The sequence below is a fragment of the Ictidomys tridecemlineatus genome, chromosome 13 (genome assembly GCF_052094955.1).
Source record: "Ictidomys tridecemlineatus isolate mIctTri1 chromosome 13, mIctTri1.hap1, whole genome shotgun sequence".
Lineage (NCBI taxonomy): Eukaryota > Metazoa > Chordata > Mammalia > Rodentia > Sciuridae > Ictidomys > Ictidomys tridecemlineatus.
In genome coordinates, this window is record NC_135489.1 from 34699183 (window position 1) to 34714226 (window position 15044).

Consider the following 15044-nt stretch of genomic DNA (forward strand, 5'->3'; position numbering starts at 1 on the left):
ATGAGCAGTGCCCAGAAACCCCCATGGAGGAAAATTCAGCAGGAAAAGGGGCAACTGGCCTTTCAATCATGACACTGCCTGGGCTCTGCTGGGAAAAGATAAAAGTCCCTAATCCTTAGCGCTGAGCTCAAGGTGACAGGCAGGCGACCAGTTGAGCAGGCCTTTCTTCTAAGATGGGACCCAGATGAGAATGAATGTGACATGGCGGTGGGGGGTAGCTGCTTCTCTTCCCCAGCTATCAGAGCCTGCCCTGCAGCATCTAACTTGGGAGAACCCCTCAAATGTCTTTGAGCTACATCATATTTTAGTCAAGGCCAATATCTAGGGAGCCTAAGAGGACACTTAGCCCTGGGACGAAACAATGCTCCAATATGCTGAAAAGGGAAACCAAAATATGAAAACATAAGAAAAGAGCTCTGGAAACTTTCTCCCTGGGTCAAGGTCACCAGCCAATTGGAGAACCCTGGTTAGAATCAAAGAATATATGAGATGAAGGAGATGGACCGTTCTGCAGGTTAGAAATCATCTATGCCAATTGAAATATTTTGCTTAATAAAGACGCTGACTAGCACTAGCTGGAAAAGCAGCAAAGTGAGCCACGAGAATCTATAATCTGATTAAGACGCCCTTGACATGTCTCATGTGATGACATGCCACGCATGTGTTAGCTGGCTGTTTGAAGTGTATAGGCTTCATCCCCAGCATTACACACAAAAGCAGACATTTAATTATCTCTGAGGATCCTCAAGTGGCTTGCAGGTCATAAATTTCCAGGTTATGGGATCGGTTCTGTTTGATTTTGTGCACTAGGTGGACTATAATTGTCTTTAGCCAAATGAGTTATAGCCCAAATATGTTGGTTATTCATTATTCCCTTGCCCCAGCACCACCATTAAACAATCAAACACAGCATTGTTCCACAGTGAGGCCCAAACCACTAAATTTCACATAGATTGTGCAAATTGCTTTTTTCTTACTCCTTTAACCCCTTGTGAAAAGCTGAGGCTCACCATTCCTTTCTAACAAAAATCAAAGCCTAAGATTCCTCGTCTGTTGACAGTGCCATTGCTAATATATGAAACCCGTTACAGATAAACATTTACATGCACATGGTACTGTATTTGTTATAGTAACTGCGTCATGGGGAAAAATGTGTTTAGCTAAATAAAAAGAATATATGAGATAAAATTGGAATGAAAATGATACCACAGGAAATTATTCTATATTAACCACAAAACAGGCTCTTTCAGGATTGAAGAGGAAAATTATTTATGACTGTGTTACTGTGCTCAGTGATATTATAAATCTATTAATCCTACTCTCTCTAGATCACTGAGAGGGCCAGTGCAGTCATGGAACTTACAGGAAGTACCCAATCCTTTGGCTTCCAAGGACTGGCCAGGTCGATGTATCATGCATTAGCCTTTTGATTTGTGGTTCCTGGCTCACCTCTGTCACACATTCCCTGCCCTGGTATTCTTTCTCTACTCTTCTTTCCAAGTCCACCTCCCACAGGCTTTTCCCAGAAACACACCATAGTTATTATTGCACTGAGATTGCTCGTATCTGTTAAGACCAGGAATTAACAGATACAAGGCTTCTACCATTTGGTTACCGGTCTATCAAATTAACAGGAAAGCAATAAAAAAAAAAGCTACAATTGTAGTTAATCCACTTAAGACCCCCCAAAAGCCTTTTGTAAGCTTCATTTAAAAAGCTACTTAAGATTTTTTATTAAAAAGCAAGAGAAAAATGGACAAATATGATAGACAAGTTATATACCACAAAAGGCTCAATCTTCCTCATGTGCATGAAATATAAATTAAAACCAAAAGGATATACTATTTGACGCTATTCTGATAGGCAAAAATGGAAGTCCCACATTGGTCTGGAGCAACTGGGATTTGGTATGCAGCATTCGGCTAGTAGTGGATTAGCCTTGCCCCTTTGAAGAAGATTTGTCACCTGAGGATGCCCCTACTTTCCCAAGTGACAGGACCCTCAGCCCCTACCCCTGAGGTTTTGAAGCTGTTGGTCTGAGTAAGCCAAAATATCTGGAATTTAAAAATCTCTGCAGAATATTCTAACGGGCATCCAAGGTTGGTAATCACAGCTCAAGAGCCTCATCACTCAAATGAGTACCAAGGGTCAGCAGCATCAACTAGGAACTTGTTAGCAACAGACTTGTGGCCCCCCCATCTTACTGAATGAGAATCACATCCTCAGCCCCAACTGTTTTTATTTCTTAGGAAAAATTACCATTAGAAACTGAACAGATTATATCAAGGGAGCAAGGTCCCACAGGCTGCAGGAACCTGCTTTAGCATCTTTGACGCCCTGGAAGCAAACGTGGCAAGGAGTCAAGCAGAAGCATGACTCTGCACTCCAGTCACCTCTTGTGAATATCCTGGGTGGCACAGGCTGGGTGCACCATGTGTTTTGAGTTTTTAGTGAACTACCCACCTGCCTGGGGTTTCTTTCACTCTGGGGTACAGAACAGGGGAGCAACCAGGCTCCGTTTCCTCCCTGCCATTCCTCAGTCTCAGAGGCAAAGTGGTAGAGGCTGGGACTGAGTGACACAGGGAAGGGCTGAAGCCCAGGAGCTCCCCTGAAACATCTGGGCCATAGCCAATGCAAGGAAACATCAAAGGACCCACAGGGATCCCGTTTCTCTACCAAGTGGTCTATGTGAGACTTGGCACAGAGCCACAGCCAACAGAGGCTCCTCACCCGTCAGCTCCAGGAGCAGGCAGCAGGCTCAGAACCAAAGGGGAAAATCAGTTCCTTTGATGTCCTAAATCCTGTTTGGTGGGGAAAGGGAAAAAACTGATCTGCCTAGGCTAACATTATATATTGTAAGCATCCTAATGACCATCAAATCACTTGCTACCCTGGTTTTCACCTTTGACATGCAGGTGGGCTGTGGCAAACCCCTGAGGGAACAAGCTTCTAACCCAGTAGGAAAGTGGTCCCGGGTCCCTCTGGCAAAGAAGGCACTCACCCCAACACATGAGAGACATTTAAAGACCTTGCAGACCTTCCTGGACAAAGTGTGACTTGTGGGAGGCCTGGCCACAAACAGCAAATAAACTGGTCAGATGCAGCACAGCCCCCTCCTCTATACAGGCCAACACTGGTAGTCAACTTGAAACCTTTCAGTGGGTTTTTTTGTTGTTGTTGAGGGCTACAGGTGGGCACTGAGACAGCTACTGAGGATTCATGGAAGCTGCCTCTGAATCTCTGCCCTTCAGGGTTATACAGCATATAAAGGAAGATCCTTCCAGGGTTGAGACCCTCACCCCTCCTCAAATGCACTCACGAGATTTGCGGTTGGCCCGAGATCGCTTCCTCTCCCTTGGCACCACTCGCTGACTGGGCACTTGGGTGGCCGACTTGACAATGCGGTCCATGATCTCATCTGCAGCATCGTCTGTGATGGTAGGTGAGTCATCAGTTCCCATAGCCCATGAATTAGTGGATCCTGAAAAATTAACCAAAGTGCAATATATTCAAAGAGAAAGAAAGCACAAAAGACAAATCATTGCTTCTTTGAGTGGCTGACATGTATCAACGATGGATCTCAGCAAAGCCAGAGTCAGAGCCTCAGAGTGACATATTCAGGGTGCTTAGCTGGACCCACTTGCGACTTATACCCTCCAGGCTCTGCCCAAACTTGTGCTAGGGCATTTATTTCGTATTCTTTTCATACCCGTAACAACTGTGTGTCTTTCATTGTTATGTATCTCTACCCCTGCCAAGCCCTGTGATCGCCTAAGGGCAGATGATCCATGCTGTACCCAATTGTGTACATCACTGATATCCAGCAATGTACAGAGAGGCCCACCAAGAGATTTGCTAAGTTACCTTTCTATGAGTGGTTGTATACCTAGTAAATGTGAACTAACCCTACCTTCTCATATATTAAGTAGAAAACAATGAATTTTGTAATCCACAGTTTGTCTTTTAATTACTTAGCTTCTCAAAATTGTAATAGGATTGCCCTCTTCAATCAGTAATGTGGATAGTGATTTAATCTTTTCCTCTGGAGAATAAAAAAATCACCTGCTCCTTGACCAGAAAGATGTATTTATCAGTAACTGTATATTCAAACAGGCCAAGTCTAGGGTCAAGTTATCTGCCTAGGCAAGCAAAAAGCACCACCTAAACATGGGTTCCCAAGTAATGGCAAATAATTGGAAATCAACGCGAATTTATATGTCCAGAACTTTGCCTTTGTGATAATTTCCTTATGAAATCTCTTCTATGATGGTGAATGTTTCTATAGGAGGAAAAATATACAACATGTTCAAAATCATTTATTTCTACTATCCACACTTTATTTTGTAATAAAATAATTTACAATGTACAATTTCAAAAGACTGTAGTTAGAGTTCTCAAACTCATTGCCTATGGAACATAGGTAATCCCAGGCTGAAGCCAAAGAACAGTCAGCCTTTTCCACACTTTAGTTTGTCTTCCCTACTGATATCTTAAAAACTTTTGGGGCTTGGAACCACCTGATTGGAAATGAAGAAAACATAGAAATTGATGGATCGAATGAAAACAGTGGAGCAGTTCAGTGCATTATGATTTTCATGGACACGTGTGTTTGAAATTTTACTGCAAATATGAAATATGATATAATGTACTCATAACTTCTGCCAGTAAAATTCATGTGACTGAACATGTAAATTCACACTTCGTAACATCAGTGCCAGAACTCCAGGTGTTCCATCACCTGCATGGGTGAGCCCTGCAGCTACAGGACAATGATGTTTTCAAATGATGAGTTTTTTTTCTTCTTTTTTGATACTATTGATCAAGTTCTTGAAGTTTATTTTGCTTAGCTTTTTAGTGAGAGTGCATCCACAGCCCTGGAACATGCAGAGCCAACTCTAGTTTCCCTGCTCATTCCTAAGGGAACGTGGTCTATTTGCTCCTATCAGAATGCAATTTTTTTTCAGCATTATATAATGTTTTTAAAAAACAGACTCTTCCCAGAAGTGAATTTTTGAAATTGCTGCCAAGTTTTTTCACATTCTCAGGATGATTTGAGTGTTGTAACTGCAGGTGGCAGGACTCAAGATGGCACAGCTTTCAGACCAGGACTGTAGAGCCTCTGTGACAATGGCCCTCCTTAGAGGGGAGCAATCAAATAGCCCAACTGTTTTGCCTAGCAATTTCCTATTTTCCCTTTTGCCTATTGATTTATAATTCTGAGTCTTATCTTGAAATGCCAAACTACTCTTCCAAAAATACACACAAAGCTCAATCAATTATGTTTATTACCCATAAGACATTTTCAGAGCACTAGGCCAGAAATGAAGGCACCGTCTAATTTTCCCTCTGAGAATTACCAATGTTTCCCATCTCCATTTTACACATCCCCAGGGATCTGTTTCCAATGCAATTGTCAGAGAGGATCAAAAGGAACATCTTGCCATGGGTCCAGAATTGTCAAACCTCAGTTTTGTGATGACTTCATTTCCTCCTGCGACCTCATTCCTGTTTCTACTTTTAATCTCCCCTCTGCTTGGTTACTATCCTCACTGCCCGATCACCATTTATTCTCATTCTTCCTGGCCATGGATGTTTTTCTCTTGGTAGACACTTGGTACCCACAGGTAGCCATCGGGGGAATACTGCCCACACTTCTTCCTATACCCTGGGATCCAATGTGTCTCATCTCAGTTGCCCAAGTGTTGGCAAGTCATTTATGGATAATGAGATGTCATGGAGGGGATAGAACATTCTAGACTATAATAACAATACCATTTCACTTTGGCTTCATTTTTAAAGATATTGTAATTCATTTTTTTCCTTTTAGAAATCTAAACAGTATATAAGGAAGAAATTATATCAAGTAGATATTAGTATTATTTTAATATAAAAAATGTTTGCCTTCATCACTGAAAGACAATTTCCCTGGAGATAGACTGGCAGTTTAAAAATGTCTTTTTCTGGCTTTGTTTCTTTTGAAGAGTGAGCCATACTTCCTGATCTTGGCCCTTGGAAGGGAATGCATCTTTCCTGTGTTATAAAGATTTTATCTTTCTTTGTTTTTTGGCAGTTTGCCTATGACATGGCTCTATTTATTCTGCTTGGACTTGCTAAGTTTCTTAAATATTTGAGTTAACACCTATCATCAATTGGAGGAGTTCTCAGCTATTATTATATATATATATTTTAGTTGCAGTTGGACACAATACTTTTTTTATTATTATTTATTTTTATGGGGTGCTGAGGATAGAACCCAGGGCCTTGTACATGCTGGTCGAGTGCTCTACTGCTGAGCCATAATCCCAGCCCTCAATTATTAACATTTCTTCTTATCCCTCATCTCCTTCTGGTACTCCAGTGACACATTAGATCATTTAAGTGTGTCCCAGACATCTCACACTTTGTTCTTCTTTCTTACCATGCTTCAATTTGTACACTTTCTATTATCCTTCTCTTCTTGCTGGAAATTGCTATTGAACCTATCCACTAGGTCCTTATTTCAGATATTTTATAGTTTCAGCGATTGAGATCAGTGTTACTTTGTTCTCCAGAGTCTCCTCCTTTTTTTCTGTTAATAGATGTGACAAGGTCCTGAGCTAGCTTGAGGCTAAATGGCAGTTTTAGCTAAGAAATTAGTCCACCTCCCTCTCGAGGTATCTTGAGGATGACAGCTGTGTGCTTGCTCTGCCATGTGTGTTATCCCCAGTGGTTGGAAATGGCAGGTCGCTGGCAGCCTTTCTGGCCCAGGGCCCCTACCCCTCCCTGCCTGCTCAGTGATACACTTAGCCAATGTCTTATGGAGTAAATCCCCTGTACTCGGTGCTCCTCAATTCTAATCTCTATGCCAGCTCCACCTGGCTAGGATGAGTTCTACTGTTTTATCTTTGCTGTTAGAGTCATTCCACCCATGGTGAGCCTGGTCCTTAGCCTGTGCCCAAATTCAGCAAATGCTCCCAGAGGAGCAATCTCAGCTTGTCCAAAATTCTGCTTTCTCAAGTCTTCTTTCCTCAGAAGTTCCACAGTGTCTTTTAAAAGAGGGCTTTCTAACTTGTCATATATTTTTTTTAATTATAGTCATGGTAGCAGGAGTGACGGCTTGCCACTCCTTACTGCATGCTGCCTGGAAGCAGAAGTCTCTTTAGAGAGGAGTAAATGTGAAGACAAACTAAACAGGCTCCCTCTCTAAGCCCTTTCACCCATCAGCGAAAATGAACCCATACTGAAGAAATCCGGCACTAGTTTTTCTTCTTGGTTTCTTCTGGATGGGAAGAGACATCAACAGCCTATTTATGTCCTGTTACCCGACTCCTCCTCCCAGGATGGACTCCATTGCACCATTCTGGCATCCACCAAGGTACAGAGGCTCAAGGCTCTGGCCTGATGGCTGGGGTCACATGGTGCCTACACTAATGACCTCCTGCACCTTCCTGCTGGCCCCACTGAGCCCAGGGCACTAAGCCTGTGAGAGCTGCCAGGCAGAGACTCACCCAGGATGTGTGAGGCCTTTGGGAACCACAGGGAACAAGTGAATCCCCTCACCTCAACAACACTGCAAAGGCTATTTTTATTTTGTGCTTCTTCCAGATTGACAGTTTCCACTGCTCAGCATTTAATGATAGTATTTTCTTCACTTTCTGACTTGCCCTACTTTTTCTTCTTTCTTTCTACATGGGCACTCTCTGTCCTGTCTTGGAATGGAGGCCTTGTCTCAAACCAGACATCAGGATGCATGATGTCATGCCCAAGGCTGTGTTCTCCTGAGCTGCATCTTTCTGAAGTTGGTCACTAAAGTCTGCATTTTCATTGCCAAAATATGTTAATTTATTTTCTTCTCCTAATTCCACATCTTAAAACTACTCAGTAGTCAAAGAATTTGGACAGATCAAATTCCGAGGACCCCAATCTTTGATTGTTTGATGTAATATATATGCCAACATTGAGGGTACAGCTTAGGAATCAAGGTTGTAGTAAGAGATGCGACTTTTCTACTGTCATCTGTGTCTCGGTGCAACACTGAGGCAAAGATGGATGGAGGCTACCTTCCTTCTAGCATATTCTTAGCTAAACATGAAAGTAAAGGTCCTATTACAGAGTAAAGACCAAAGTCCCACATGAAGGAAGAAAGGGGAATTAGAATCTACTGTACTCACATGAAGTAAAGAAACCAACCAGTAACTTTGTTAAAAATCCTGAAGTACAAATCCATAAAACTCTGAAGGTTCTAGAACACAACCTGTGCACATCTTTCAAGATTCTCTCTGGAGGATTTGTGGCTCTCTGGTTCACAGGAAACCTCAAAACGCTGTATGAATTATGTGATGGGAACACACCTTCTCTGAGAAAACTAGCAGCAGCATTTACGTTTTCCTTTCCTGTTGAAGTTATTGCTGCTATAATTACTTTTACATTTTTAAGAGTTGACAACAGCAAGACTCTAGAAAGCATGATCAGTGAGTAAACCAACTGGAAGTCACTGGTGAACCTTCTTGGGGGCTCTTCGAGCATGGCCCTCTGGATTCTAGCTGCTTCCTGTACTCCTGGAGGCTTATCAGAGTCTTAGAAGATGTTTGGTAGGCTCTGCATACATGACCAAGTTTCTGTAATAAGCTAGCCCTCAGCCCAGCTTACCTGGCATATTCAGTTGTATTTATTGTACCAGCATAATTATTACCAGCATCCTCTTTTAAACTCCAAAGCATTCTCTTCAGACAAAACTCTATGGTTTCTTCTAGCAGTTAATTCTCTTTAAAGCTTATCCTCTTTAGGAAGCCTAAACGGGGACCTCAGGAGTACATTGAAGAGATGGGGTTTGGACAGGGCCTGCAAATAGTGTCTGAAGGTGAACAGAAACTAGAGTAGCCAGAGTGAAGGGCATTCCAAGCCGAGGGAATGGCATGAACAACAGGGGCACTCAGAGATACGTAGGGTATTTAGAGAAGGGCGGAGCCAACAACATGGAAATGAATGAAAGCCAAATTTGGAAAATAGGCCCAGATTACAGGGGCCTCATAGGTCAGTGTGTGTGGTATGGATTTTAACCTATAGCAGGGAATTTAGGAGAGCTAACATGGTATCAGATTAATCCAGAGAAGCATGAATGCTTTTTTTTTTTTGGTACCAGGGATTGAACTCAAGGGCACTCGACCACTGAGTGACATCCCCAGCCCTATTGGGTATTTTAGTTAGAGATAGGGTCTCACTGAGTTGTGCTTAGTGCCTCGCCATTGCTTTGGCTGGCTTTGAACTTGTGATCGTCCTGCCCTAGGATTATAGGCAAGTGCCACTGCACACAGATCCTTAAATCTCAAAATTAAAAAAAAATCTCAGTTATAATTCAAATCTGGAAATGCCAAAGTCTTTATCATCTTGAACTTTTAGTTTTGTCTGTTTTATTAAGGATGTAAAAAAAAAAAAAAAAGGCACAAAGAGTAGTGTTTTACACCAGGGTTGGGAAGCTTTTTCTGTAGTCACTCTTTTGGGCTGCAGAGCCTAGAGTCTGTCACAATGCTTAACTCTGCTGTTATGGTGCAAAGCACCCACAGACCATACACAAAACGTGGCTGTGTTCCAATAAAACTTTATTTACAAAAATAGGAGGCAGACCAAATTTGGCTCTCAGGATGCAGACTGCTGAGCTCAGCTTTAGCTCATGAAGATTCACTCATAATAACTTCTGTGTTCATAAATGTGTCTCTTGGGGAGTGTTGTTTGGTTTTGAGACACAGCCATTGGAGGTGAGCAATAAAGGAAGGTGTGTGCTTAAGTTGGTCCCAACAATTCAGGAAGGTTGATGGCCCTTTGTGGCCATACACTGGGCACAGTGATCTGTATCCTGTAATGGAGACTTCATTTCCCAAAATGGCCAACCCAACACGACATGCCCCACCCACTAGGGCTTACCTCGGCTTGCCCGGCTGCGTGTGCGGATGCCCAGCACAGGGGTGGCATCCTCCATGGCAGGAGAGGTGGTTTTCAGCACGGCCTTCATGTTCTCATGTTCAGCTGCATCCTCGGCATAGCTCAGACCCTGCGGCTGGCTGGGTGGTACTGGGCAACTGCCAGAGAGCTTGCCAGTCTGCAAAAACCAAAGGGGTGTTAGTACATGAGAAAGACTCCCCAGAAAGCCAACTCAAGCTTAGAAAATGTTTTATTGAGGAAAACTACCTTTTCTGTTTTTGTATGCATTCTGTAGACCCATAAGTTCCGGCAGTCACTGAGGTTATCGACTAATGACAAAACATCTGTCACTGAGGTTGTCGGCTAATGACAAAACAACTGGGCCACTTAACTCCAGGGATACTTTAGCCTCACTGCCCTCCCGGCCTGGGAATCCTGCCACATGGGCAGAGGTGGCACTAAGCAGAGGGAGCGTGGTCACAAAGACTGGGAACTCTGCTCTGCCAGCAAATGGGACCATAGTTTCCCTCAATTGATATCTGTCTACAAAAGAATAATTATCAGAAAAAGAAGCCACAGGCCCCAGAAGGAAGTCCACCCACCCATCTTCCACTGGAGTGGCGCTCTCTGGGCTCAGACTCCCCAGCAGTTGTCCACTAGGAGTGACCGAGCAACTGGGAAGAGCTACGGAAAACAAACTGAAGCCTTGATGTGAGAACTGAAACGTACCTTCTTAATCAAATGCACTCAGCTTTATTTTTAAACTTTAAAACTAGAATACAGGGAAATTTTTCATAAATATTGGTTATTATGAGAGAATTGCAAAAGTGGGATTCGATCCTGGCATGTTAAGAGTTGGGGAAGGTTCTTCCAAATCTAGATCACTTCACTGAAAAGGAAAATGAGGCTCTTCAGGAAAACATGGCCTGCAAAGGCCCCATGTGGGTTAGTGTCAGGGTATAGTAGAGAACATGACAAGTAAATTCAAGCTGAAACAATTTGGCAACACTCACTACTTTTGATTATGAAAAAATTTAGTTCTATCAGTACTGGGGATTGAACCCAGGGGTGCTTTATCACTGAGCTATATCCCGAGTCCTTTTTTTTTGAGATAGGACCCTGCTACATTGCTGAGGTTGGCCTCAAACTTGCCATTCTCCTGCCTCAGCTCTCTGGGTCACTGGGATCACAAGCATGCACCACCACACCTGGCAAGAATTTAATTATTTTAATAAGCAATTCAAACTTACAATGATTTCCTCTAAGTTTACCTGAACAAAAAGGCAGGTCATATATATTTTAAAGAGGCAATGCTAGAATACTGTGTATATACAAGGCCAAACATCTGGTGAAGAACAAAAAGTCAGATTAACATCTGCAAAGACAAGCTTCACAGTTTCCTGGCTTCCTCTTTTCATCCAGTGTCTCAGCCACAGCCAGGAGTCTGGGACACATCTGGGGCTTTGTATCATCTACACTGCTCCCTCCTCATTTTCCAGGGTCAATGAGGCCCAGTTTGGTCTCTGAAGCTGAACCCAGTTTCAGGGGAAGCAGCCCCTGCTTCTGTAGACACATCAACGCCACAGGAGCCAGTCAAGGAAATGGGAAAACAGCGGAGGCTGCCCAAGAGCTGGGGATATAGAGGCCCTGGTGTGGCATGTAGCCACTGCCTCACTTCCTCTTAGGATTCTTTATGTAGTTATTCTAGAGACTGGTTCTCATACTTGAGTTGCCAAAAAACTTGCAAAGGTGGCTGAAGGTAAAATTCTTGGTTCAGTTTTCTAGCAGTAGGGAGAGATCCCCTGAACCCACCATTAGTGACAAGGCTACCGATTAGCCTGGACTCTGGGGCAGATGGAAGATGGAGTCAACCCCCTCACTTCCTAGTACACAGCATGACAAGAATTCATCAGGTGGTTAGTGGTCAAATGAAAAACCAACCAGAAAATGCCCATGCATGGTTTAAAGCACGAAATGGTGCTGACATCTCATGCTGATTATGTTAGGTTAGACTTTACGGCACACATGAAAGGTCAAATGTGGTATTCTTCACGTTTATAAATGGTCATACCTCAACTTCATCCTCGTCATCAGTCTACCCGACAGGACAGGACAGGACAGAAAAGACAGAAGGATTCTTAGATGGCACAGAAGTCAAAGATGAGATTATCTTAAAGTCATATCACATTAAAAAAACAAAAACAAAACAAAAACAAAACTGGCCACCATAACCAGGGTACACCCTCTTGAACTGGGAGCTGGTAGGCCCTGCTCTCCTTGTCCTCATCTGGATACTTGTTCAGTAAAGACAAGCCATTCCCAGACAGTCTCCTGACCTTACTTTCTGCTCTGTGCCCTGCCACGTCATGGCCACATTTCTCCCCACCCCCAGTACTGGGGACTGAACACAGGGATGCTTTACCACGGAGAAATATATCCCCTATCCTTTTGTATTTTTGAGAGAGGGTCCTGGCTAAATTGCTCAGACTGGCCTTGAACTGGTGACCTTCCTGCTCAGCCTCCTGAGTCACTGGGATTAAAGGCATGTACCACACCTGACCTTGGTGGTCATATTCTACTGAGGCATCACCACCAGCTGGTCATCAGGGTGTCAGTAAGTGGACAGACCTTAATTTACCTGGCTCTTCCTATCAGCAGCTGCCCACCTCTCATCTGAAGTGTAGAAACCTTCCTGCCCAGGCCACAGGGCCTGGGAACAATGATTCTTCCATGCATAGGTCAGAAAGGAAAAGCTGAACAATTTCTGGGCAGAATGTGTCATATTATCCTCTCCTCAGACACATGAAGTTTAAGCTCTGTATACAGCCTCACCTGTCCCTCATGGTGGCCATTCTTAATTGACCCTGTACTTTCAATTAATATACCAGTAGATAAACTTGACTTCAAGGGAAGGATCACTTTTCTAGGTATAAATTGGGGGTAAAAAATCCTGTTAAGTCTCTTGACTTTTATTTAAAATAAGCACAACTTCAATTTTTGAGAGCTTCCACCAAGGTTACAGTCCATGCCAGCCAATCAGACACAAGTTTCATGGGAACTGTCTGCACTTTTGAAAGTCAAGATGAAAAGACACTTCCAGTGTATCACATCCTGCCCTGTCCCACCAAAGAGCATTATGACAAGAGACACCGGTCCTGCTCCCCTGTCTTTTTCGTCTTATGATGTATTTAACCAGGACGACTGGCATCGTTTTCAGCAACCAGCACATGTGCAGAGTGCTGCACATACAGAATCCCTCACACAAACCCTCACTCCACTTCAATTCAAGAAACAACTGGGGTTGAGAGAAGCTAAGGGGAGTTCTGGGATTTCCCAGCCTGGGTTCTCACCACTCGTTTGGATTATTCCAGCAGTAAAAAGGGCCATAGCTGCCTAGTTTTCCCTTGCCTATGCCACCATTGGTCTAGAACCAGCTTGGGACAGAAAGATAAGGAGTAAGTTTCTCACTAAGCCTGGCCTGGGGGGGGCCTCTGGATCCTGAAAAAAGACCTGTTGCATGCCTAGGAGCAGAGAGGGCACAGGAGGGACAGCACTCCAGAGCCGACACGGGGCCCAGTCGATGAAAGCAGTTTTCAGACTTCACCCTCAGACTTATCTTGATTTAACTGCAATCATTTCCACCCTCAATTTTATTCAGCATCTGTTAAAAGTGATGAACTACTTTCTCTAAAACCCCTTCTAGCTCCGATGTTTGGGGGCCCTTGATTCTGAATCCATTGCCTGGCCTCTGTCTCAGTGGTTTCAGTTGTGTGTCATTTTCTAATCATACTGTGATGTCCTTGGGTGTGATCTTGTCTTTCATTATGCATGCACATCTTCCTTGGTGCCCACCGCAGTGCTGGGCACTTCTTTAACAAGCACAGGGAAAACTAGAGATTTTAGTTTTGCCTTGGTGACAATACCCAAGTATTCCAGCAGATGGCAGCCTTCCCACATGAATGATGCTACTTGGACCTATAAAAACAAGGATTAGGATGGGAATGAGCACTGAAGCCCTTCCTGCTGCTGTTATAATTCAAACAAATAAGCTGTGAGAGGGTCGGGGGATGTAGCTTGGTGGTATAGTGCTTGCCTAGCATGTGGGAGGCCCTGGGTCCAATCCCCAGAACCGCCAAAATCCACCAAACAAAAGCCCAAATAAAATGTGAGAATCCAGGCTGGTAAATCCTAGGACTTCATGGTGGAGGACAGAGGACTCAAGGTGCACTCCTTAGCCTCTTTCAGCATGACTTCCTCTTCTACAGAGGGGGATGATAGTTTCCTATAAAAGGGGAACAATGATTGTCTCTAGATTTTAATGGTAATTTAAATATGTTTAGAACAAACTCTAGAAACAATTACCTCTGTTTATAGCTGAGAAAAGCCAAATATTCTCAGAGCACAGCATTTTAACAATTAGTGGGATCTGTTAAAAAACCTCAAGAATTTGGCAAGAAATGCTGATGTGTTTTCATAATTATAAGCACTCTGGGCTGTGTCTTTTGCCCTTCGATGTGTCTCATTTCCAGAAAAATAAGTTATCCCTTTTTAAAAGTTTTAAAAATAATACTTAGGAATGAAATGTGGGCTGTATTTTGCCCAAGTGCATTCAGTTTGCTTCCTGAATCCTCCAGAAGGCTAAAGATTCTGCTGAACCCAGGTTTCAGAAGACAAATGACAGAACTCTTAGTCCTGGCATTTAGAACCGCCAGGGGCTATAGAAAGGAATCCTTCTGCAAAAAATAATTTAAAAAAAAAATGGCTTGGTGCTCCAAGGAAACAAGGAGCTTAGGTGGAGGAAGGGGGGTTAAAGGGATTGATTAATCCACAGTTCTACTTAGAACTGTCTTTAAACTACAGTAAAATTTCTTGGTTATGGAATCTGGATTTCCATGTGAAGTCAAGACCTCTCAGGAATGTGGACTCTCAGACAGCAGTAACCATGTTCCCTTTGTTTTGCCTATGACATGAGCATGCCTCTGGGCAGAGAAGGCAGGCTCCCTGAAGTCTTCTGAATAAACTCCCCACCCCCAAAGAAATCTGCCCACCTTGGATTCAGGTGAGATTTCCACCTCCCCTCCCCTGGTAATGGCACTCCCTGCGACTTATTCTTGTACTCATTCCGTTCCCTGTTATCACTGGAGACC

General features: G+C 43.4%; 1 protein-coding gene across 17 annotated transcripts in view; it reads right to left on the reverse strand.

The window, feature by feature from the left end:
* The window catches only part of Fhod3 (formin homology 2 domain containing 3), a 428888-nt gene that overhangs the window by 9046 nt on the left and 404798 nt on the right, over window positions 1–15044 (reverse strand). For 14 of the 17 annotated variants that reach the window (XM_078030172.1, XM_078030166.1, XM_078030162.1 and 11 more), the window contains 3 exons: window positions 11969–11992; window positions 9901–10075; window positions 3320–3481 (listed from right to left, as the gene is read on the reverse strand). In XM_078030172.1, the coding sequence (XP_077886298.1) occupies window positions 3320–3481; window positions 9901–10075; window positions 11969–11992 (361 nt within the window). The remainder of the gene's footprint in view (window positions 1–3319; window positions 3482–9900; window positions 10076–11968; window positions 11993–15044) is intronic. The other 3 variants (XM_078030168.1, XM_078030177.1, XM_078030163.1) reach the window with 1 other exon arrangement.